Source organism: Diorhabda carinulata, chromosome 10 (genome assembly GCF_026250575.1).
Source record: "Diorhabda carinulata isolate Delta chromosome 10, icDioCari1.1, whole genome shotgun sequence".
NCBI classification, from domain to species: Eukaryota; Metazoa; Arthropoda; class Insecta; order Coleoptera; family Chrysomelidae; genus Diorhabda; species Diorhabda carinulata.
Window position 1 is genome coordinate 13608965 of NC_079469.1, and position 23805 is coordinate 13632769.

The following is a 23805-nucleotide window of genomic DNA, read 5'->3' on the forward strand; positions in this document are numbered from 1 at the left end:
CGGTTTTTTTTTCATTTTTCCATCATTTTTGTGTCACTATTTCGTAGTAATCTGTCCAATTCGCAGTCATTTGTCATTTTAAGTCACTTTTTCGTAGTTATTTGTCATTTCTAATCACTATTTCGTAGTGATTTGTCGTCTCTAATCACTATTTCGTAGTAATTTGTCATTTTTAGTAACTATTTCGTAGCAATTTGTCATTTCTAATCACAATTTCGTAGAGATTTGTCATCTTTTGTAACTATTTCGTAGTAATTTGTCATTTCTAATCACTATTTCGCAGTAATTTCTCACCTTTTGTAACTTTTTCATCGTATTCTGTCATTCAAGTCACTATTTCATTGCAATCTTGTCATTTTTAGTCACTATTCCGTCATTTCTAATCAATATTTCGTAGTATTTTGTCATTTGAGTCACTTTTTCGTAGTAATTTGTCTTTTTTTGTAACTATTTCATTGTATTATGTCACTTAAGTCACTATTTCGCTGTAATCTGTCATTTTTGTAACTATTTCGTAGTATTCTGTCATTTTTTCAACTATTTCGTAATATTCGGTCATTTTTTGTAACTATTTCGTAGTATTTTTCCAAATTTCTATAAATTGTTTGTCAATTTTATCGTATTCATTAGTTTTTCTTAGTATTATGCCATTTTCTCCAAATTCTGTTCGTTTTAGTTGGTTTTTCTTTGTAATTTGGCTTTTTTTAGTGTTCTGTCAGGTTAGACAATTATTTGTAACATTCTTCAATTTTTCTGCGTTTTTGTAGTATTTTCTCAGTTTTTTTGTGAAATTCTGTCACTTTCTCAAAATTCTGTCCATTTAAGTTACTTTTTTACAGTTTTTTGTCACTTTTTCATCATTCTATCACTTTTCATAATTTTTTTCCTATTCTGTCACTTTTTCATAATTATTCTTCAAATTCTGTCAGTTTTTCTTCGTATTCTGTCACTTTTTCATTATTTCTCTTCGTATTCTGACAGTTTTTCTTCGTATTCTATCACCTTTCCCTTTTTTTTTCGTATTCTGTCACTTTTTTTTCGTAACCTGTCAGTTTTTCTTCGTGCTTCGGACTAAAATCGAAAGGAAAAATGGAGAAAAATCCGGAAAATAAAAGGAAAATTGGTACAGGTGTGTGGGTATTCATCGAAAAGAAAAAAATACACTTTACTCGAAAATAGTTTTTTTTTTCGGAAACCTTTTTTTTAATTACGTTCCAAATTATTTTGTGTTTGACACGTACGTCGAAATACAGGGCGAAACATAAATTAATATCGTTACAACCTAGCGAATAAATTATTTTACAAAATTATATAAATACATATGAGGAATAAGATAAAGAAGAAGAAATCGTTTTTTTTTTCACCATCACGTATGGATTACTTTAATAATATTTATTTTTATCCAATTACGATAAATTTTATAGTAAATTTCGAAGTTATAGTCCGTTCGTCCCCAATCGGGAGGAGTCGTATCGTTTTTTGTTGTCTTTTGTCCCTTTTCATTTCATTGTTGTAGACTTTCCTCGTTTTTTTTGTAATATCCTGTGGTTTTTGACAATTTTATTGAATTTCTCTCGATTTTAGTGGACTTTTTCTAGTATTCTGTCAGTTATTCTCGAAGTCATCTGTCAGATTTTATCGTTTTTCACAACAATCTATCAGTTTTAGTAACCTCTTTACAGTTTACTGTTATTTTTTTTCTATTTCTTCAAATCTGTTAGTTTCAGTCGCCATTTTGTAGTCGTCTGTTTTCTCATCATTGTTCGAATAAATCTGTCAGTTTTAGTCACTTTTTACAGTCGTTTGTCTGTTTCAGATTTCTGTCAGTTTTCTTATCATTCTTGTAGACGTCTGTCAGCTTTTTCTATTATTTTGTCTGGTTTTCTCGTTTACTATTGTATTCTGTCAGTTTTTTTTACCGTCTTTGTAATCGTTTGTCAGCTTTTTATCATTTTTGTAATCGTCTGTCAGTTTTAGTCGTTTTTTCCAGATTTCCGTCAGATTTTCCATACTTTTTTTGTATTTCTTTGTCAATTTTGAAGTGGTCTGACAGATTTGATCGTTTTTTGTAGTGTTTTGCCGGTTTTTAGCAATTTTTTTAGTCGTTTGTCAGTTTTTTGTAATCGCCTGTCAGCTGTTTGTTGTTTCGTGGATCATCTTCTAATTATTATAGGTTATTAAATTTTTTGTAGTTTTTTGTTATTATTCTTTAAAATTTGCGGCTAATTTTTCTTCTCTTTTTCTAGTTTGTCCCAAAAATTTTTCAGTTGTATTAGTATCATACAATTTTTTTGTAATTTAAGTCTTTATGTAGTTATCTGCATGTTTTTCGAAAAATTCTGTAAATTTTTGTATTTTCTTATAGTATTCTGTAAATTTGTGTTTTTTAAAAGTTTTTGTAGTTTTCTCCGCATGTTTTTTGCAAAATTCTGTAAATTTTTGTATTTTATTGTAGTATTCTGTAAATTTTTGTTTTTTGGTAGTTTTTTTCAGTTTTCTGTAAATTTTTGTATTTTTGGTAGTTTTCTGATTTTTTTGTATTTTCGGTAGTTTTTTGTAGTTTTCTTGAATTTTTTTTATTTTTCAGTAGTTTTCTGTAAATTTTTGTATTTTTTGGTAGTTTTCTGTTAGTTTTATTATAATTCTCTGTCAAATTTTTGTATTTTCTGTAAAACTTTGTTTCCTGGTAATTTTTGTAATATTCTGTGAATGTTTTGTACTGTTTGGTAGTTTTATTGTAGTTATCTGTAAATTTTTGTAGTTTTATTATAGTTTTCTGTAAATTTTTTGTAGTATTCTGTCAATTTTTAGTAGAATTCCGTAAATTATCGATAGTTTTTTCCACAGCATCAATTTCCGCAATATTTCCCAACGAACCGTAACTTTTCTTCATTCTCCTCCGAATCGTAGGCGCTATAGTCCGTTCCCAAATAAAGTTATAGTCCGTTCCCCAAGAAATAAACGAAAACGAAAAAAAAAATGATTAAATAAATAAATAAATAGACGATTTCATAAACGCGATCGAAAAAAAAAAAAATAGAAACAACAAAAAACGCATATCAACCCTTTCGCCCTCGGGCGTTATACGGATTGTCTCAACTGTGCGACAAATGCAATTCGTTCCATCTAATTTCGAAGAACTGTCTCATCGAATGTCCCGCTTTCCCCACCGGACTGTCGTCTTCGTTGAACGTCTCGCAATTGTTGAAAATCTGCCTGACGTCTGCGCAGAACTCGTCCTTCGATCTGTACCTATAACGATTAATACAAAAAGATAAATAAAAGAAGAAGAACAAGAACAAGAAGAATATAGTGTCTCAGCACTCACTGTTGCTCCGTCAATTTTTTCTTGATTGTGGACAGATCCATGGGTAACTTGATGATCTTCTTGTAAGTGGGGAATTGTTTGGTGTTGACCGGTAAGAGGAACGGCCATGCGTCGTCGTGGCATTCCAGATCTTCTAATATCGTTTTGCACGCCGCCAATTCTTTCGATAATTTTTTGTTTTGTTTTTCTTGTTTTTTGTTGTTGATCGACGACGAAGGCGAATCGGCGCCCGCCGAGGCGGCGACGTTAACGATCGACGTCGACGTATCGCTCTGCGAGCTGTTCAACGTCGAAACGTCTTCGTTAGTCGTCGCCGAACTGTGCGACGGCGTCGGACTGAAAATATAAAAATAAATTGATAAATATAAGGGGTAAGGGGGTTGGGTTACAAATAAAAGAGAATTTTTTTTATTTGGTGTTTTTTCTGCCACTTTTTGTAGTCAAAATTTGACGTTTTTCGTGATAATCTTTCAGCTCTTGTCGATTTTTCGTTGTTTTCTGTCAGCTTTTGGCATTTTTTCCCGGTATTCTGTCAGCTGTTGTCGGTATTTGTAGTATTCTATCAAAAATTGGGGGTTTCCGTGGTAATCTGTCAACTTTTGGCGTTTCTTGTTGTTTACTATCAGTTTCTTGTGGTATTCTGTCAGTTTTATGTCATTTTTTATGGTGTTTTGTCAGTATTTATCGATTTTTAGTTGATTTCTGTTAGTTCTCGTTACCAGTTATCAAAATTTGACGTTTCACAGGTCATTTCACTTGTCAGCTTTTTACGTAGTTCTGTCAGCTCACATCGTTTTAGACTGTTTTACTAGTTTTTATCGGTTTTTATAGTTTTTTTTTTGTTGAAATTAGGATTTTTCCTAATAAGCTGTCAGCTTTTCACGTAATTTTCTATCAGCTCTTTTCATTTAATGTACTATTCTGTCAACTCGTTTCGTTTTATGTAGTTTTTGTTGCTTTTTATAGTTTTTAGCATGATCCGTGATAATCTGTCAGCTCTTATCGTTTTTTTGTCAAAATTTAATGTTTTTCAGGTTAACCTGTCAGCTTTTTACGTAGTTCTGTCAGCTCCTGTAGTTTATGTAGTATTCTGTCAGCTCACATCGTTTTTTCATGGTGTTATACCAGTTTTTATCGGTTTTGTTGTTGAAATTAGGCATTTTCTTAATAGTCTGTCAGCTTTTTACGTAGTTCTGTCAGCTCCTGTAGTATTCTGTTAGCTCTTATCGTTTTTTTTGTCAAAATTTTGTTAGTTTCAAATTCTCTGGTCTCACGTCAGAGTTTTTCCAATACACCAATCAATTTTTTTCGTCTTTTACCGGGGATATAAGAAAAGTATAATCGACACTCACCTAGTGGGTGGTTGTTCGTTCGTTTCCGTTTCCTTAATCGACTTGGGAGGTTTTTTCTGCGGCTTCTTCTGCGGTTTCCTCGAAGCGCAATTCGAGCAATACCATTTCCCGCGCGGCATTTTCGGTAGATTCGGTTGTATGCAATCGGTGTGATACGCCCTCGGGCACAATTCGCACGACACCAATTTGCAACCAGTGTTCGAAGTCTTCTTACTACAAACGATGCAATTCCTCTCCCCCGTCGCTTTGTTCAAACACTCGGTGCAGTACCAATCCCCTTCCGGTATAGTATCCATGACGGGTTTGAAGCAGTACGTGTGATATCCTTTGTCGCAACCGTCGCACAGTAACAGTTTGTCCTCGTTATCGCCGCTCAAACAGAATTGGCAGTTCTGTAAAAATTCGGTTAAAATTAAACGTGAACTGAGTATCGGACGGTAAAAGTGAGGTTATATTCGATAGTCGCGCTTCGGCGATGATACTTTACCGCTTTCATTATACTCCTATCCCAAGCTATCGACGATTCCAAAGCGTATATGCACATGGATAATTGGGCGGCCGATAGGCTACGGTTGACGGCTTCCCTCCAAGTCGCTAAACCTTTGGGGATGTCGTCGGGGACGGTCTGAGAGGACGACGACGAAATGTTGGAGGATTCTTGATTTAGTTGCGCCAAATGGGAATCGCCGATACTAAACACGGACGGAACAACATTAAGACAATCGACGTTTGAGGTTGAGGGACGTAAATCGAGGTAACAAATTACGATTTAATTGAGGTCTTTAAGTATTAAATCGAAGTTAAGGTTTGAAATCGAGATTCGATTGAGGTTAGAAGGCATAATACGAGGAGTGAGGTTACAAATTGAGGTTATAAAGTATAAATAGGAGGTTGAAATTACAAATTACGATGTATTCGAGGTTTTCGGAGACAAATAGAGGACCGAGGTGACAAATTAAGGTTTTTATTGAAGCGCAAATTAAGGGGAACGATTTGATTGAGGTTTTGGTACACAAATTGAGAGTGGTTGGCGTAAATTGAGGATCGAGGTAACAAAATCGAGATTCAAGGTCACTAAGCGTAGTTTAAGGCGACAAACCGAAGTTTTAACATCACCCATCAAGGTTCAAGGTCACAAAATCGAGGTATAAGGTTACTAATGGAGGTTTAAGGTAACGTATCGAAGATCGAGAGGTAAAGTGTACCGCTCTTGAGGTTAATCGAAACCAAGTAAAGGATCAAAGTAACCAAATCGGGGTATAATGTCACTTATAGGGATTTGAGGGCATAGAGTGAGGTTTAAGGCCACTAATCGAGGTTTAAGATAATGAATCGAGGTTCAAGGTCAATAACTAAGATTTAAGTGCACGCACAAATCGAAAGTTTGGGTTTCGAACACAAACGTTTAAGGCCAGTATTAGTGTTTTAAGGTCACATATCGAGGATCAAGGGAAAAAAGTGGGGTTAAAGGGTACCACTTGAGGTTAAAGATAGAAGGGACAAAATCGGGGTATGAGGTGAGAAATTCAGGTTTAAGGTCACGAATCGAGGTTTAAGGTCACGAATCGAGGTTTAAGGTCACGGATAGAGGTTTGAGCCGAACATGAATATTCACCTGACACCCAACGGCGGTTTAAGATACCGTCTCTCGATGTTCATCTCCAACGAGGCCAATCGACGTTTGATGGTCGCTATGATTTCCTCGTGGGACATTTCCTCGAAATCTCCATGTTGTATTTTCCAACCTTTCGATTGCATACTAGCGTTGGCGACTTTATCCTCCAAATTTTCCAACTGAAATCGAAATCGATCGAAATAATTAGAAAAATTGGAAACGTCGGTAGCGTATCGTCGTTTTATACTTACTTGTTCCGATAATACGAAATCGATTTTACGTTCCAATTCGACGCTCCAAGTGCCCGGTACGTCGGGTTCTGGAACGCCGTCTTCGATAAATTTGACGTCGTCGATCGGTTCGTCGTTCAACGTAGTCAAATCGGCGCTACCGTCTTCGACGACCAATCTGCCTTTTTTGTCGTACATCGCTTGCATTATACCGACGATGTTCCTCTTCAATTCCCTTTCCCGTATACCCCTAACTTGGAGATGGTCCAATATCTCCCGGAGACGAGTCACGTCCGTTATCCTCCACCAACCGTATTTCATTTTGGAGGGGACGTTCTGTTTTCTATTGGTCTTGATGGCGCCGTGTTTCCGTATGTATTCCAATTGGAAACTTTCCTCGGGGGTGAGTTGTAGGGGCGTCGGACTGTCGCAATAATTGGAATCGGTGGCCGGCGGCGGGAAAACGGGGATTTTCAATTCCATTATGTCTTTGGTGCAAGGTCCGACGCCGTTCTCCCACCTGGTGCCCGAGCTCAAGTTGATTTCGTCGCACGTGGTGGCGTCGGAGTTCAAGATGCTGAACCATTTCGGTTCGTGGTCGTCGTCTTGATCGTTTTCGGTGAAGGTGTCGTGTTTCATTTCCGTTTTGAGTTCGTTCAGTATTTCGTTTTTCAATTCTTCCTATTGTATACCGGAAAATACCGGGAAAATAAACGGCGTTAGGATCGTTTAAGCAACGTTTCGGTAAATTGTAGTGTAGTCGAAAAAATTCGGAACAGGATTGTTTTGGAACAGAATAAAATGTTCCTGAAACGCAATAAATTGTTCGAAATTTGAACTTAAATAGATTAAAATGTTCCAAAATGCAATGAGATGTTCGACACTTGAAATAGAATCGAATAAAATGTTCCTGAAATGCAATAAATTGTTCGAAATTTGAACTTAAATGGAATAAAAGGCTTCAAAACACTAAAAAATGTGCTAAAATTGAACTGGAATGAAACGAAACGTTTTGAAATGCAATAATATGTTCAAACATATGAATGAACTGATGTAAAATGTTTCTGGACGAGCTGGATCGAAGTAAAATGTTCCTGAAACGGGCTGAAATGTGCTGAAACGGGGTAAAATGTTCCTTAACGAGCTGAAATGAAGTAAAATGTTCCTGAAACGAATTAAAACAATATAAATTGTTCTAAACCGATGTAAAATGTTCCCGGACGAGCTGAATCGAAGTAAAATGTTCCTGAAACGAGCTGAAATGTTCTGAAACGAGGTAAAATGTTCCTGAACGAGCTGAAATGTTCTGAAACGAGATAAAATGTTCCTGGAACGAACTGAAACGAAATAAAATGTTCCTGAACAAATTGGAAAGAAATAAAATGTTCTCAAAAGTCCTGTAATGATTAAATTTGTTCTAATACGATGTAAGTTTTTTTTTTACCTTAACTTCCGCCTTAACTTCAATCTTGAGATCCTCTTCGGTCTTATTTTCGCGTTCGACGCACTGCCCCAACCTTTCGAACAAACTGAACGTTTTGCCGCCGAAACTTTCGTACTCCTCCTCGGTATTATTCAATTCCTCGTTAATTTCCGACGTTTCCGCGTCGCAATTTTCGCTTTTTTCCGAATCGTTCGTCTCTTTGGGCGTTTCATTTTTTCGTTCTCCGTTCTCGTACGTTTCCTTTTCCTCTTCGACGTCCTTCAATCTCGAATCGTTATCCTCCCCTTCGCTACCGCCCTCCATTATCCTATCGATTTCCTCGTCTATACCGATATCGTCCTCTTCTTCTTTTTGGCTAGAATTGTCGAAATCGCTGGAGCCTTGGACGCCGTCGCTGCCCAATTCGACGTCGTCGACGCATCGATAATCCGGCTCGGCGCTTTCCATCGATTCCACCCATATACCGCCGGCCTTCGGCAGCGACCAGTACCTTCGGTAATAGCGATCTTGCCCGAAGCAGATCGCCCTTAGTTGTAAACTCGCCGTTTTCAACGTATTGAAATGTATCTCCGAAGTTTTCGCGAATTTTTCCAATTTTTTCCCCAATTCCTCTTGCGACAATTTGTTATCTTCTTCCTGGGATTACAAGAAAAAAAATGAAGAAACAAAATATAACAACGCCCTAGAGACTTACGAGGGTCGGGAGAGGGTGGAAGTCTTACCTCTTCGGGTTGGGTGCCGACGCTTTCGTTTTCGCTCAGTTCGTTTTCTTCTTCTTCCAACAATTCGTCTTTGTTTAAAGAAGGAGAATCGACCAGAGGATCTTCGTCAAATTTCAGATGTTTTTCGATATTTTCGAAACGGATTTTCTTGTTGTGGAGCAACGTTAGTCTGTAATTGGGAACGAGCGAGAAGAAATCAAAAAAAAAAAAAAAAAACAAAAAACACCGAGAAAAATATCGAGAAATACGTTCGAGATTCGATAAATTGTTCAGAGCTGATTGGGAATGTTCCGGAAGCGATTTAAAACGATCCCGAATGAAATAATCGAGGTTTAAAATGTTCCTTAATGAATTAAAAATGTTCTAGGGTAGTTTAAAATGTTCTTTAATCATTTTAGAATGTTCTAGATAGAATTAGACTGTTCTAAAATGGTTTAAAATGTTCTTTAACGATATTAAAATGTTCTCGATACGTTTAAACTGTTCTAAGATAGTTCAAAATGTTTCTGAACGATTTTAAAATGTTCTGCATTGTTCGAAAATAGTTGAATGTGTTCCCAAATGATATTAATATGTTCTAGATCTCTTTAAACCTATTTTAAATGTTCTGCAATGTTCCTAAATGAATTTAAAATGTTCTTTAACGATTTTAAAATGTTCTAAATGAGATTGAAGTGTTTTAAAATAGTTTAAAATGTTCCTAAATAAATTCAAAATGTTCTGGAGTAGTTTACAATGTTCTTTAACGATTTTACAATATTGTGCAATGTTCTAGAAAAGATTAAAATGTTCCAAAATAGTTTAATACGTTCTCGAATCATTTAAAATGAGTTCAAAATGTTCTAGATCGCTTTAAAATATCCTTAAATTATTTTTAATGTTCCGCAATGTTCAAAAATAGTTTAAAATGTTCCTAAATGAATGTAAAATGTTCTAAATGTGATTGAACTGCTTTAAAATAGTTTAAAATATTCCTTTGACGATATTAAAATGTTCTGGATAAGATTAAACTGTTTTAAAATGTTCTGCTATATTCGAATATAGTTAAATATGTTCCCGAATGATATTAAAATGTTCTAGATCGTTTTAAAACGTTCCAAAATGATTTAATACGTTCTCGAATCATTTAAAATGTTCCCAAACGATTTCAAAATGTTTCGCTATGTTCTAAAACAGTTTAATATGTTCTTAAACTATATTAAAATGTTCTAAATGACTTTTAAATATTCTAAAACAGTCTAATATGTTCTCGAATGATTTGAAACGTTCCTAAATGAGTTTGAATTGTTCTCGAACGGATCGAAATTGTTTAAAATGTTCCGTGAACATTAGAACAATTTAAAATGTTTCGAACCGATACGATTATGTTCTAAGACGTTGCCGAATCGATTCAAAAGAGTAAAAACGTTCGAAAGTTGCTGGAAAATTGACGAAAAAAAAAATTAGAATAAAAAGAAAACTCACTTCCTTATCTTCATATCCAACAACCATTTTTCTTTTTTCTGTTGGGCGACCGTTTCCAAGGAATTTTCGATTTGTCTGATGACCGCCTTGTTCTGCAACAACTCGTTACACAGATACGCCAAAATTTCCGCTTTCGTTGTCGGCGCCAAACTCGCGAACGGCCTGTTCTTCAACAAATCCGACAATTTGAACGTCTGCGTATTGTGCAACAATTCGTAATAGGGGGCGTTTTTTCCGACTTGCGTAATCGACATCTCGTCGTCGTTCTGATGATGATCGGCTATCCTCTTTTCGCGTTCCCTTTCGAAATGTATTCCGGTGAGAGCTTTGATTTCCGCCGTCGCGTTCGCGTACAAATATAACCTCAAAATTTCGCTGATATTCAACGGCGTCATATCCGCCTGTCGCAAACTCTGTCCCAACATCGTCGTGTACCGCGCCGGATGCGGTATACCGGGATCCTCGATGGCGCACACCAATAAATGAGTCATCACCGAGAATAGTTCTTCTTCGGCTTCCGAGGAGTTTTTGTCGGGTAATAGGGCGTGTTGGAGGGAATCGAGCGTCGGTAGGGATTCCATATCGAAGCCCAACGTTTCGCCGAAGTTGTGCAAAAATTCGAACACCATCAGTATATCGGAAAACGCTTTTCCGCACAATTTCAAACCGGGTACGCGATCGTAATCGGGCAAATGAGTCGGATCGAGTTCGAGATCTTCGCACGGTTTCCGGATTTCCGTTAAAATTTCCAATTCCTGTTTGCGTTGTTCGAGTTTCTTTTCTTTGTTGGCCTGTTTTTCGGCGAGCAGTTGTTGTTTTTTGCGTTCGCGCGCCTCGAGTTTCCTCCTATTTTCCAAGCACTTTATCAATACGGCGTGTTGGCGTTTTCTTTCTTTTTCCTGAGGAAAGAAAAATGAAAATTTTTATGAAATTCGCTAGCTTCGGACGCTATTCGACTATAAACGGACCTGTTCTCTTATCAAAGCGGCGTGTTGTCTTTTCAATTCTTTATCTTCGATCGTTTGATGATATTTCGCATCCTTTTCCATTTTGATTTGTTCCTGTTTTTCTATCGTTTCGTTGTTTTCTTGCACCATTTTCGTATGTTCCTTTTCCTGTCTATCCTGTCTGGCCGCCTCCCTTGCCGCTTGTTGTTTCCTAGCCATTTCTATTCTCTGTTCTACCGGTAAACTCGGTCTCAACGACGTACCGAATTCGTCTAATCTGAACGGTACACATAAATCGATCATTCCAAATGTTCGACAACATTTTTTATTAATATGTTCCGGACCGATTCCGACAACAATTTAATGATTTCCAAAGATAATTGAATGTTTCAAGGTCAGTTTAATATGTTCCTGTGTCGCTTTAATATGTTCCTATGTCTGTTTACTATGTTCCGATGTCAGTTCAATATATTCCTACGTCAGTTTAATATGTTCCTATGTCGGTTTAATATGTTCCTATGTCGGTTTAATATGTTCCAATGTCAGTTTAATGTGTTTCTACGTTAGTTTAATATGTTCGATTTGTTCCTAAGTCGGTTTGATATGTTCCTTTGTCAGTTTAATATGTTCAATATGTTCCTGTTTCGGTTTAATATGTTTCTATGTCGGTTTAAGATGTTCCGATGTCAGTTTAATATATTCCTACGTCAGTTTAATATGTTCCTATGTCGGTTTAATATGTTCCTATGTCAGTTTAATGTGTTTCTACGTTAGTTTAATATGTTCGATATGTTCCTAAGTCGGTTTGATATGTTCCTATGTCAGTTTAATATGTTCAATATGTTCCTGTTTCGGTTTAAAATGTTCCTATGTCGGTTTAATATGTTCCGACGTCAGTTTAATATATTCCTACGTCAGTTTAATATGTTCCTATGTCGGTTTAATATGTTCCTATGTCAGTTTAATATGTTCCGATGTAGGTTTAATGTGTTCCGATGTCAATTTAATACGTTCCAAGTCCGATTTAGTCGACTTAATAAGTTGTTAGATCGATTTTCTTTGTTCCAAGGTCAATAGAATGTCCTAATGAGATTTTTAAATGTTCTAGACCAATTTAAAATGTTCGGATGTCAATTAAAATATCCTAAACATAGTTTTTAAATGTTCTGCAATTTAAAATGCCCCGTAAGTGATAAAAATTGTTCTAGAGCAACTGATAACGTTCTTTAAATAATTTACCATGTTTTAAGTCACTTTAAAATGTCCTATTGCACGTTCAGAAAGTAACTAAATTTGTTCTTGGTCAATTTAAATACTCTAAAGATGATTTAAAATGTTCTGGCAATAATTTTGAATGTTCTAGGGCAATTTTAAATGTTCTGGAAGTCGTTAAAACTGTTCTAATGTAATTTAAATACTCTAAAGACGATTTACAATGTTCTGGCAATAATTTTGAATGTTCTGAGGCAATTTAAATGTTCCGAAAATCGACAAAATTGTTCTAGGGCAATTTAAATATTGTAAAAATGATTTAAAATGATCTTAAAGTGAATAAAATTGTTCTAGGGCAATTTGAAATGTTCCAGAAGTCGTTAAAACTGTTCTAAGGTAATTTAAACAGTCTAAAGACGATTTACAATGTTCTGGCAATAATTTTGAATGTTCTAGGGCAATTAAAATGTTCCGAAAGTAATTAAAATTGTTCTGGGTCAATTCTAAATATTGTGAAAACAATTTAAAATGTTTAGAACCTACATATAACGACATAATAGCATTTTTTACGATGTTCTAGGACTCGGAACATGTTCTTTATGCTCCGATAGTTATAAGAATTATATAAAATGTCCACAAACGACGTAAAACTATAGAAAAACGTCGAATATAATTCTAAAATGACTTCGAGGGGGTTTAAGACATAACAATTTACGAGATATCGTACGTTAAAGTTAAAATTTCGTCGTTATCTTACCTCTTATTCATATCTTCTTCTGTTAGATAAATGAACTCGTTACCGTCGACTTGTAATTCGGTGGGCACGGGTTGAAGGTAATTACCGATAATAACTTTACAACTGAACGTGAAATTTTCCTTCGAAAGATCAGGACACTTCTGATACTCTAAATACTATAAGAAAAAAATCGGGAAAATCAGACGAAAAACCAACGAAAAAACCACGCGACTAACCTGAGTAACATCCGACATCTGTTTGAATTTATTCGACGAATCGGGCGCCGCGTACGTAACGTCCCCTTTAAGGAAACCGTTTTTCGACAACCCCCGTATCACGGTTTCCCTTTTCCACCCTACAAAAAAAATAAATAATTAGGCGACGGGGTACCGTTGAAAAATCTCGATGGAAACAACCTTTTTCCAACGGGATTCTCAGCAACCTCTCGTCGTAATGTTTCGGCTTTTTAGCGACCACCTCGATTTCCATTTCCGAGTCGGTGTGATTCGAATCGGTTAAATTATCGGAATCGGAAGTCGCGTCCACCGTGCTCGAATCGCTTTGCGTCCCTTTCATCTTCTCCTGCAGCAGTTTATTCAGAGTTTGTTCGTCGGCGCCGGCGGTTTCCGATAGATATTGTTGCGCCGCCATTATGTTCGATTTTAATATGTTCATTTGTTGGTTTATGGAAGTATTGGGATCCAAAATGGGTACGGGTTTTATACCCAAAGCTCTACTTTGAGCCAAAAGCGACGCCACCGTGTTTTTTTTGGGTTTACTTATACCCCTACCCAAATTTCTAGGTCTACCTTCTTTGTGGCTGTAATTCAATACCGGCGAGACCGGCGTCGACGTTACGGCGTTGGTACACGTAGACGACGTCGAACTACCCCCATCGGAACCTTCGTTTCGACTCGGAGATCTGGGTGAATCCACCGGGGAGAAAATATGGGAGAATAAGTTACCGGAAGGGGACGGGGGGAGTTGGTTAGTGGAGGAAATGATACGACGTGGTTTGGGACCGGGTTTGCGACGAGCTGGAAGAATTTTAATACGAAAAAATCAAAAATAAAAATCGAAATTCGAGTGGAAAAAACTTACAAATTCGATCGGAACCGATGCTCGATGAAATACTGGTTAAAGACGCTAAAGGAAACGTCGAATTTAGTACGTCGACGGTGGATTTTACTGATAAATTCAAAGGGGATTCTCCGGGAGTATCGGAAGTTTCGTAATTCGTACTTCCGTTAGTATCAGGCGGTGTTGATGGCGGTGATATCTCTTGACCCTGAATCGTACGTACTTTTCAAACGATCCTCGTATATTTTTGTTATAAAATAATATTAAATAATGGTATCGCCATAGCAGTTATTTGACGAAACTTTACGTACTTTTGTATTAACCCTCGTATATACGTTATTTGCGGAAAAACAGACATAAAATAATTATTTTTAATAACAATTTTTCTGATATCCCCCGTATTTTCACATGTTCGGAAGAAAAAATATTCGGTAATGTTGATAAATCGATAATTTTGTAAAAAATTTGCCGAAAATTGGAAAATTTTTAATTAATATTAATGAGAATACATTTGAACTACTTTGGTAGATGTTTTTGACAAATTTTTGTAAAAAAATTATGTAAAAAAGTTAACTAGAAGATCAAATGTGAAATTTTTATCAGTATTATCACGAGAAGTGTTGATTTCGATACATAAGATAATTTTCGAAAAGAATTTTGAAAAAAAAATACGTAATTTTATATTTACCCTCGTATCTATGTTATTTATAGAAAAAATTGTGAAATAATTATAGAAAAAGAAAAAAACTCATCGATATGATCATATATGTATATAATACAGCCGGGTTTATACAGGGTGAATCATATTTTTGACACCAAATAATAAATATTTATTTTTTTTATAACCCCCGTATAAAAACTTCGTCTTTTCACTAAGTTCGGAAGAAAAAATATTCGGGTATGTTAATAAATCGAACATTTCGTAAAAAATCTGTTGAAAAATCGAAAATTTCGATGAAATTTCACGAGGGTACATTTGAACTACTACTATCGATTTAAAAAAAGTGACTTACGTTTTTTTTGGACAAACCTTCGATGTAACCGCCCACAGGCGATGGATGTAAACTTACAAAAGGAGGATCTAAACTGATTGTTTTTTTCCTACCCCTGTTGGTGGTGCCGGGTATTTTAGGACCTACTATTGACGATGTATATTTGATGATTTCCGTGTCCGGTGGTAACCGAACTCCGCTTAAAACCGAATTTGGATCACTAAATAGTAAAATAAGCGTGTTAAATCAACACACTCTGTATAGGACGACATTTCTAATATCAAATTTCGAGAAACAAGTTTGAAATAACCCTCGTATATACTCCCATTTATCGAATGTTCGATTTCGATGAATTAATCGATCCTTTATGGGTGAAAATTAATTTTCACAACAAATTTTTACTAAAATAATTTTTTCGATGCCCCCTTAATAATTATAGATATAATTATGACTGTAGATAGTATAAGGGTGATTCCATTATAACTGTGATATTCAATGTCCTGTATTGTTTTTTTGTACTAGTCATTAATTAATAATCAATTAATAAAAATTTTGTGTTAATTGAATAATTCTTAAGATATTTAAACATTATTTTTATACAATATAACTTGCCACTTAAAGAAAACTTATACTACATCACTTGAATGTCAGTACCGTGTCATGTCCATTCCTAGAATTTACCGATAAATTATTAATTTTTTTTGTCGTAACAAATGATTTAAACTAATTACCTTATAAATTCTAATGTTTATGATCAAACTGAGGAAAATTGATGCACTTGTTGTTTAATATCTTAAGTTACCATGTCAGTACCGTGGATAAATGAGTCAGTACCGTGGAACTCAAAATCCGACATTTGTGTCTTGCTCGTGATACTTTGAAGTTGTAGTAAATTCCTCTTAGAGTTTTATTTTTACAGTAAAATAGATGAATAATATGCATAAAAAAGTTAGAAAAGTTAAATTTTAAAATCTTGAAATTTTGAATACAAAAAATCACAGTTAGAACGGAATCACCCATAAACATCTTTATACAGGGAGAATCTTTAATTTTCATTTTTTTATCGTCCCTCGTATAAAACAGATTGGAATATATTGAAATATTCGAAATTTCAATAAATCTATGAGAAATTTAAACGTTTTTATTCATATTTACACATTTAACTCCCACAAATACCTTCATATGTACATTGATTAAAAGTTTATTCTTACAAAAATGTGACTTTTAGTTGGAAAAATGTTCTAATATTGTTATTATCATGAATAAATTATTCAATTACATGTATACTGGGCGAATGTTTCATTTTTGTGTCAAATATAATAAACGTTTGTTTATTTTATATCCCCTATATACAAATGCCAAAAATTCACTACAAACTCAACAAAATAGATTGAATGACGTTTAACATTCAAAATTTCTATAAATTAATGATAAATTCGGATGTTTTCATCGTACTTTCAAAAAAGTACATTTGAACTACTCCGAAATCACCATTTTCAAAATAAATATAAATAATAGTAAAAAAATCGTATTTTCGATATTAAAACTATTCTAAATACTAAAAACTCACCTCAGTACATTAGAAGAAGCATAATTAGATCCATCAACTTCGCCACTTTCCGAAGACAAACTCGTATTAACACCGAAAGAACTTGCCAACAAATTTGAAGGAGATGAAGACTCCTTAGGGCTTTCGCTACTCGGCAACACACTTTTCCCTACACTTCTACCCTGATCGACACCACTTTTCACCTTGGCATGCTTTTCTGACGATTTCACCGTCAAATTCGACTTTAAATTACCGCGAGAACCGCCAATAGACGATTTAACCGTATCCGAAGCCGTCGCGCAGTGTCCGCTTTTATAAGAGCCCTTAGAAGTCTTGTGCTGTCCCCCCAAAGACGGTAAACCCAAATTGGGGTAGTTAAAATCGCCGGGACTGCCGCTCAAACCCGCGAAGTTCAATCCGGAAGCTTGCAATCTAGCCAGATAATCCTGAGCGGCTAATTGGGACGCCATCGACCACCAAGCGGCACTTCCGGCCGGTATACCCAAAGTAGCCGCCTGATTAGCCACTGCGGATAACGTGTTGGTGTAAATAGCCGCCGAAGACGTCGTAGATTGATAGGAAGACGATAGAGGACGGCTAACTGCTGGGGTATTCGGTAGCATACCGAATTGTAAAGAGGGATGTGTCGGTAGACCGAAACCGCCGGCTGCTACAGCGAATAGATTAGCTGCTGCGTCTCCTCGGGGCCAATACGCTAAAATACCACATAGTAAACAAAATTTTTTCAATTCTTTTTTATAATTCGTGGTGATTTACCTCCGAAAAGGTTAGCTGCGTCTAGTAAACTCGAATGATCTTGCGGCGTCGGTATTTTATTAATTTCGCTGGTTTTATCTTTTTCTTTTTCCATTTTCGCAACCCTAACCTCACAAAATTACACTTTACCTATAATAACTATTAAGTACTTACCAGGTGTTGTTTTATAGGTAAATATTTTTGTTGTGACACTATTTAATATGTAAACAACTATTTAACACGATTTTTTTTTATTAAATAAACGTACTTTAAAAACTTTGTTTGGGCACTACTATTTTTTCGTTTACAAGATGGCGAATTCATTAGGATAGAGGAGTGAAATTTTACGGCCACCTCTTCGGCTCGAACAAAACATGACTTTTTTTCACTCTACTTTTTGGTCCTGATGGAATCGACGATATAAGCAACCAATTTATTTTTAACACAAATCTCTATAATAATAAATCAATACCGAACTGGTCGAGAATATACTTTTGCTTGAAATTTAATCCAAGACATATACAGCAACGAATACAGCATTGTAATACTGGTTGCATACCTTAAGTCATAGTTTATTATTATATATAAATAATAATACGTATCAAATATTATTTAATTAGTTTATATGAATACGATACATTAATAAAAATACGTTTTAAAACTATTTTTATTAAATAACATTTATATTTATTAACGATAAGTATTACGCAACTCCAGTTAACTCGTTGCCATGTCAAATTCTTAGAGATGATGCGATGGTCCAACTACCCTCTTATATATAATTAAATACATTTCTACTGAATTTTCGTTTAAAAAAAGTGAAAATGTTGAAATTTCTCGTTTAAAATACAGTATTAAGTGCTTTTTAAACTATTTGGATGTAAATTTCGTCGAGAAACGGGTTGCAATATCGATTTTTAGTGCCACCATTTATTAGAAGAAAAAATCTAAAAGAAAAATGAATCGTTTAGGACAGATTCGTCTTCCTCCTCTATCGGCAGCTGTAAACGTAGCAAATCAACTTCGCAGACAGATTATACCCTCTAATAGATCGTCTGAAGAACCCTCTGAGGCTGAAAGGGAAAGGGTGCATTTCGCTCAGATTCCTAATCAAAATCAAGTGAATCATGGAGGGTTGGACGAACACCACGAGATGACGAATTTGAAAGGGACAAATCCCTTTATGTCCAACGATTCCAATATACAAGATAGCAGTTTGAATAACGTTTACGAGAAACATCAAAGTAGGATGTCATCTGTTGATTTTTCGGAAAGTTCTGATTTTGTTGAAGGACGAACCGTTTGTAAAATCAATGAATATCAGGCAGCGTGGAATGTTACGAATGCTATACAGGTGATTATTTTTTCTATTCAGTCTCTAATTACCATAATAGTTCAAATATATATTCGTTAATTTTCATATTACCCTCGTATTTAACAATTTCGTATAATACTAATTTTCACGTGTCGAAAATCCTGAAAATTATATGGATATAAAAAACACACGGCATGCACGTGAGAAATAAAAATAATCAGTTTATTACGAGGGGTACCAAAAAAGTAGTTGCAACAAATTTTGTATTACGAAAATTATAGCCAAATTTAAAGCTACATATCTCGAAAAATAAAATAGTTACATAAATGAAATTTTGGAGGTACGAAGTAAGTTTACTTAGCTATCGATTGATACCAAACACGATAAGTTTCGTTGAACGGTTACGAAGATATTAGCCCAAAAGTGAGACCGTGTCATGAATATTTTCTGAAGATGACTAGGTTTAGAGCAGAAACTAGTAGAAGTGACGCGTTTTCAATTAGATATTAGAGATTTCTATATAAAAAAAATCAATTTTGGATAATATACAGTTCGTTACGAGGGTTATAGCAAAAGATATAGTATTGCAGAAAAATTGATTGTTATTAGAATTAAGGCCAACTTTAACGCTACATATCTCAAAAAATAAGATAGTTACAAAAATGAAATTTTGCAAGTACAAAGTATGTTTTCTTAGCTATCGATTGATACCAAACACGATAAGTTTTGTTGGACGGTTACGAAGATATTAGCCCAAAAGTGAGACCGGGTCATGAATATTTTCTGAAGATGACTAGGTTTAGAGCAGAAATTAGTAGAAGTGACGCGTTTTCAATAAGATATTATAGATTTTTATATGAAAATAATCAATTTGGGTAATATTCAGTTCGTTACGAGGGTTTTAGCAAAAGATATAGTATTGCAGAAAAATTGATTGCTATTAGAATTAAGGCCAACTTTAACGCTACATATCTCAAAAAATAAAATAGTTACAAAAATGAAATTTTGCAAGTACGAAGTATGTTTTCTTAGCTATCGATTGATACTAAATACGAAAAGTTTCGATGAACGGTTTCGAAGATATAAGCCAAATAGTTAGACTACGTCATGGATATGACCAAAAATAATTGTCAAATGTCCATAGGGCATGTTTATAGTTTCGTTGCCGTTCGCCGTTCTTAAAGGGGGATATTGGGCCATCGCAGCCATGATCGGCGTCGCCTACATCTGCTGTTATACCGGTAAGATTCTCGTCGAATGCCTTTACGAATTCGACATCCAAACAGGCAAACAAATCCGAGTTAGAGATTCATACGTCGCTATCGCCAAAGAATGTTTCGGCAAAAAAATCGGAAGTAGAATCGTCAGTATAGCCCAGGTCATTGAACTATTGATGACGTGTATCTTATACGTCGTTGTATGCGGCGATCTGATGATTGGCACGTTTCCCGATGGAGACATCGACACTAGATCTTGGATGATGTTGGTCGGCATTTTCTTGATACCTTTAGGTGAGTAAATAATTCAACTTTGGAGCCCCATATTTCGTAAAATATAGAAGATAGGCGAGTCAAATTTTGATATTTTATAGAAAAATTGTTGGTAATTCGAATGGTGTTTGAAATATAACTCTTAATATAACTGTTTCGAACATACTAGCTATTTTATAAGACGATGTCATTTTTCTTAATTTTAACTTTAAAGCTTTATATCACGTAAACTAGCAATATTATGAATGTCAAAATTTGACAAAATATGAAACGTTTATTTCAAATTCAAATGACGGTAAATATGATTTGCTATCTTTAACAGTTTAACAGATATGAAATACTTTATGAGTCAATGTCATTTTTTAGAAATTACGATAAGTCAACTTCAAAGGCTTGTATCTCGTAAACTAGTGACAATAAAAATGTCAAAATTTGACAGATTATATAGAAATTATTCATAAATCAATTGACGTTTCATTTGACATTCTATTTTTAATTGTTTGACAGATATGAAATACTTTATAAGCCAATGTCATTTTTCAAAATTTCGATAAGTCAACTTTAAAGACTTGTATCTCGTAAACTAGTGATAATAAAAATGTCAGAATTTGACAGATTATATAGAAATTATTTATAAACCGACTGATGTTTAGCATGACATTCTATTTTTAACTGTTTGGCAGATATGAAATACTTTATGAGCCAATGTCATTTTTTCGAAATTACGATAAGTCAACTTCAAAGGCTTGTATCTCGTAAACTAGTGATAATAAAAATGTCAAAATTTGACAGATTATATAGAAATTATTCATAAATCAATTGATGTTTCATTTGACATTCTATTTTTAATTGTTTGACAGATATGAAATACTTTATAAGCCAATGTCATTTTTTCGAAATTACGATAAGTCAACTTCAAAGGCTTGTATCTCGTAAACTAGTGATAATAAAAATGTCAAAATTTGACAGATTATATAGAAATTATTCATAAATCAATTGACGTTTCATTTGACATTCTATTTTTAATTGTTTGACAGATATGAAATACTTTATAAGCCAATGTCATTTTTCAAAATTTCGATAAGTCAACTTCAAAGACTTGTATCTCGTAAACTAGTGGTAATAAAAATGTCAAAATTTGACAGATTATATATAAATTATTTATAAATCAATTGACGTTTTATTTGATATTCTATTTTTAAGCGTTTGACAGATATGAAATACTTTATAAGCCAATGTCATTTTTCAAAATTTCGATAAGTCAACTTCAAAGACTTGTATCTCGTAAACTAGTGATAATAAAAATGTCAAAATTTGACAGATTATATATAAATTATTTATAAATCAATTGACGTTTTATTTGATATTCTATTTTTAAGCGTTTGACAGATATGAAATACTTTATAAGCCAATGTCATTTTTCAAAATTTCGATAAGTCAACTTTAAAGACTTGTATCTCGTAAACAAGTGATAATAAAAATGTCAAAATTTGACAGATTATATAGAAATTATTTATAAACCGAATGACGTTTAAGATGACATTCTATTTTTAACCGTTTGACAGATACAACCTACTATATTAAATAAAGTGATTTTTTTTATATTAGGTTTTCTGAAGTCTTTAAAAAGCGTCAGCTTATTGTCGTTTTGGTGTACGATGTCACACATCTTCATAAACGTCATCATCCTCGGTTACTGCCTCATCTACATCGGCGATTGGGGCTGGAGGAAAGTAAAATGGTCAGTAGATTGGGAAAATTTTCCAATAAATCTCGGCGTTATCGTATTTTCGTACACGTCCCAAATTTTCTTACCGACTTTAGAAGGCAATATGGAAGAACCAAATAAATTTCAATGGATGTTGGATTGGTCGCACGTCTGGGCGGCAGTATTCAAATCCCTCTTCGGATACGTCTGCTTTTTGACCTTCCAAAACGATACGCAACAAGTAATAACTAATAATTTACCTTCGGCCGGCTTTAAGGGGTTGGTTAACGTGTGTTTGGTCGTTAAAGCCTTATTGAGCTACCCTCTACCGTATTACGCCGCTTGCGAGCTACTAGAACGCTCGTTTTTTAGGGGTACGTACTAATATGCGAAGTTAATCGCTCCCAAATCATAAAAAAATATTAATTATTTTATAAATTGTTTACAGGTAAGCCGAAGACACCTTTCAATACGATCTGGGCGTTGGACGGCGATCTAAAGGTTTGGGGTTTGGCTTGGAGGGTGGGGGTAGTGGTTTTCACTATTTTGATGGCTTGTTTTATACCCCATTTCTCGATTCTGATGGGTTTCATTGGTAGTTTCACCGGTACCATGTTGAGTTTCATATGGCCTTGCTATTTCCATTTACAATTGAAAAAAGAAAGTCTAGATATGAAGGGGGTGGTTCTAGATTATTTCATCATATCTTTGGGGTTCTTTTTCGGTTTTATAGGTATGTACGATTCGGGTAGAGCTTTAATTAAAGCTTTTTCTATCGGTCTTCCATTCTAAATCGTTTTTCGAAACTATACATATACATATATATATTTAATGTAAGAAATTTGTTGAAAAAAAAATGAGAATTGATGTCAATTGTTACGTTTCGATCTCAAATGGACATATTTATTGAGGAAATTAGCGAAAACAAAGCGTTAGTTAAATATATAAATTTTTTTATATCCCAAAATTTTAATTTAAACACTTTGATCGCCCCCTGTATGCTGTAAATCATTCTAATAATACAATAAGTTTATTTACAAACTTTTACTATTGATTCATAGATGGCACTAGCGACGTTTTTCTACTATTGAATTTCTATATTTTGGTACACATAGTCGTCTCGTATTTTTTTAAAAAAAGGTTTATTAAAAAAAGTTTTTTTATTGAAAATTTATATATTATCGAACGCTTTGTATATGTATCTACCAGTAAAAGTAATAAAATTTATTATTAAGGTAAGTAGAAACAAAAAAAAAAATGTCTTCCACATATACTGCGTGTAGAACGAATCTTCTTCTCGCTCTCTTTTGAAACTGTGTCAAGTGAAAAGTTATTGGTGAAAATTGAAAAAAAAAGAAGAATTTCGACGTAACAGAAGATTTTTTACCATAAAAAAAACAACGAACTTCCAAAATATCGTTTCGAGATTTGTTCTACAACAACGTGTCTTCCATTTTGATCTGTGTTGAATATTATATGTCTTCCAATACATCCTGTGGTAATCAAATGACGTATGTCTTCCAAGGATTCATATTTATAAGGATTTAATTGTGTAATGAGAAAAAAATATATAAATAAATGTATTTAAACACATATTTCGATAATGGGAATTTTTTCATTTGTTTATCTAACCAAAATAAAACGTGTTTACGTCGACAACTGTCATCTGTCACTTGTCATACATGTCAACGAAAAAATATAGACAAAACCTACGTATGCAATGCAATGATTCCCAAATATATTTGTATGAAATTTAATTACAATAAATCCAGTAGTTTCGACAAAATTCTTAAAAAAAATGTATATCAATATTTTCCCTTCAACTCTTTTTGTCTTGAATTCGAAATTTTTTTTTGTTATAAATC

At 34.3% G+C, this 23805-nt stretch overlaps 2 protein-coding genes across 3 annotated transcripts; one reads left to right on the forward strand and one right to left on the reverse strand.

The window, feature by feature from the left end:
* Window positions 1-1164: 1164 nt before the first annotated feature.
* Window positions 1165-17933, reverse strand: LOC130898553 (bromodomain adjacent to zinc finger domain protein 2B). 2 transcript variants are annotated; one of them, XM_057807935.1, is made up of 18 exons: window positions 17696-17933; window positions 17449-17552; window positions 16693-17386; window positions 15144-15342; window positions 14152-14338; window positions 13467-14087; window positions 13287-13405; window positions 13072-13226; window positions 11124-11379; window positions 10156-11054; window positions 8692-8860; window positions 7970-8605; window positions 6547-7206; window positions 6296-6474; window positions 5168-5372; window positions 4681-5072; window positions 3329-3664; window positions 1165-3252 (listed from the first exon to the last, which is right to left on the reverse strand). In XM_057807935.1, exons 1-18 carry the CDS (start codon window positions 17749-17751, stop codon window positions 3096-3098), a joined length of 6024 nt encoding a protein of 2007 aa, XP_057663918.1. In that variant the 5' UTR covers window positions 17752-17933; the 3' UTR covers window positions 1165-3095. The 2 variants fall into 2 exon arrangements, with proteins under 2 accessions (XP_057663918.1, XP_057663920.1); XM_057807937.1 differs by having other exon boundaries at window positions 17602-17907.
* Window positions 17934-18136: 203 nt separating this feature from the next.
* On the forward strand, window positions 18137-23533 carry LOC130898591 (vesicular inhibitory amino acid transporter). The gene is made up of 4 exons (XM_057807995.1): window positions 18137-18781; window positions 19887-20253; window positions 21841-22314; window positions 22389-23533. The coding sequence occupies exons 1-4, from the start codon at window positions 18386-18388 to the stop codon at window positions 22730-22732; spliced, it is 1581 nt and encodes a 526-aa protein (XP_057663978.1). The 5' UTR covers window positions 18137-18385; the 3' UTR covers window positions 22733-23533.
* Window positions 23534-23805: the final 272 nt, after the last annotated feature.

What these genes read in the sequence shown, in the direction of transcription:
- LOC130898591 (XM_057807995.1), top strand. Translation starts at nt 18,386, where the DNA reads ATGAATCGTTTAGGACAGATTCGTCTTCCTCCTCTATCGGCAGCTGTA. An exon ending in CATTTTCTTGATACCTTTAG is followed by an intron (nt 20,254 to 21,840) that starts GTGAGTAAATAA and finishes TTTTTATATTAG; the next exon opens with GTTTTCTGAAGTCTTTAAAA. An exon ending in AGAACGCTCGTTTTTTAGGG is followed by an intron (nt 22,315 to 22,388) that starts GTACGTACTAAT and finishes AATTGTTTACAG; the next exon opens with GTAAGCCGAAGACACCTTTC.
- LOC130898553 (XM_057807935.1), bottom strand. Translation starts at nt 17,751, where the DNA reads ATGAATTCGCCATCTTGTAAACGAAAAAATAGTAGTGCCCAAACAAAG. An exon ending in AAGTTAAGGCGGAAGTTAAG is followed by an intron (nt 7,207 to 7,969) that starts GTAAAAAAAAAA and finishes GGTATACAATAG; the next exon opens with GAAGAATTGAAAAACGAAAT. An exon ending in ATTTCGTATTATCGGAACAA is followed by an intron (nt 6,475 to 6,546) that starts GTAAGTATAAAA and finishes TTTCGATTTCAG; the next exon opens with TTGGAAAATTTGGAGGATAA.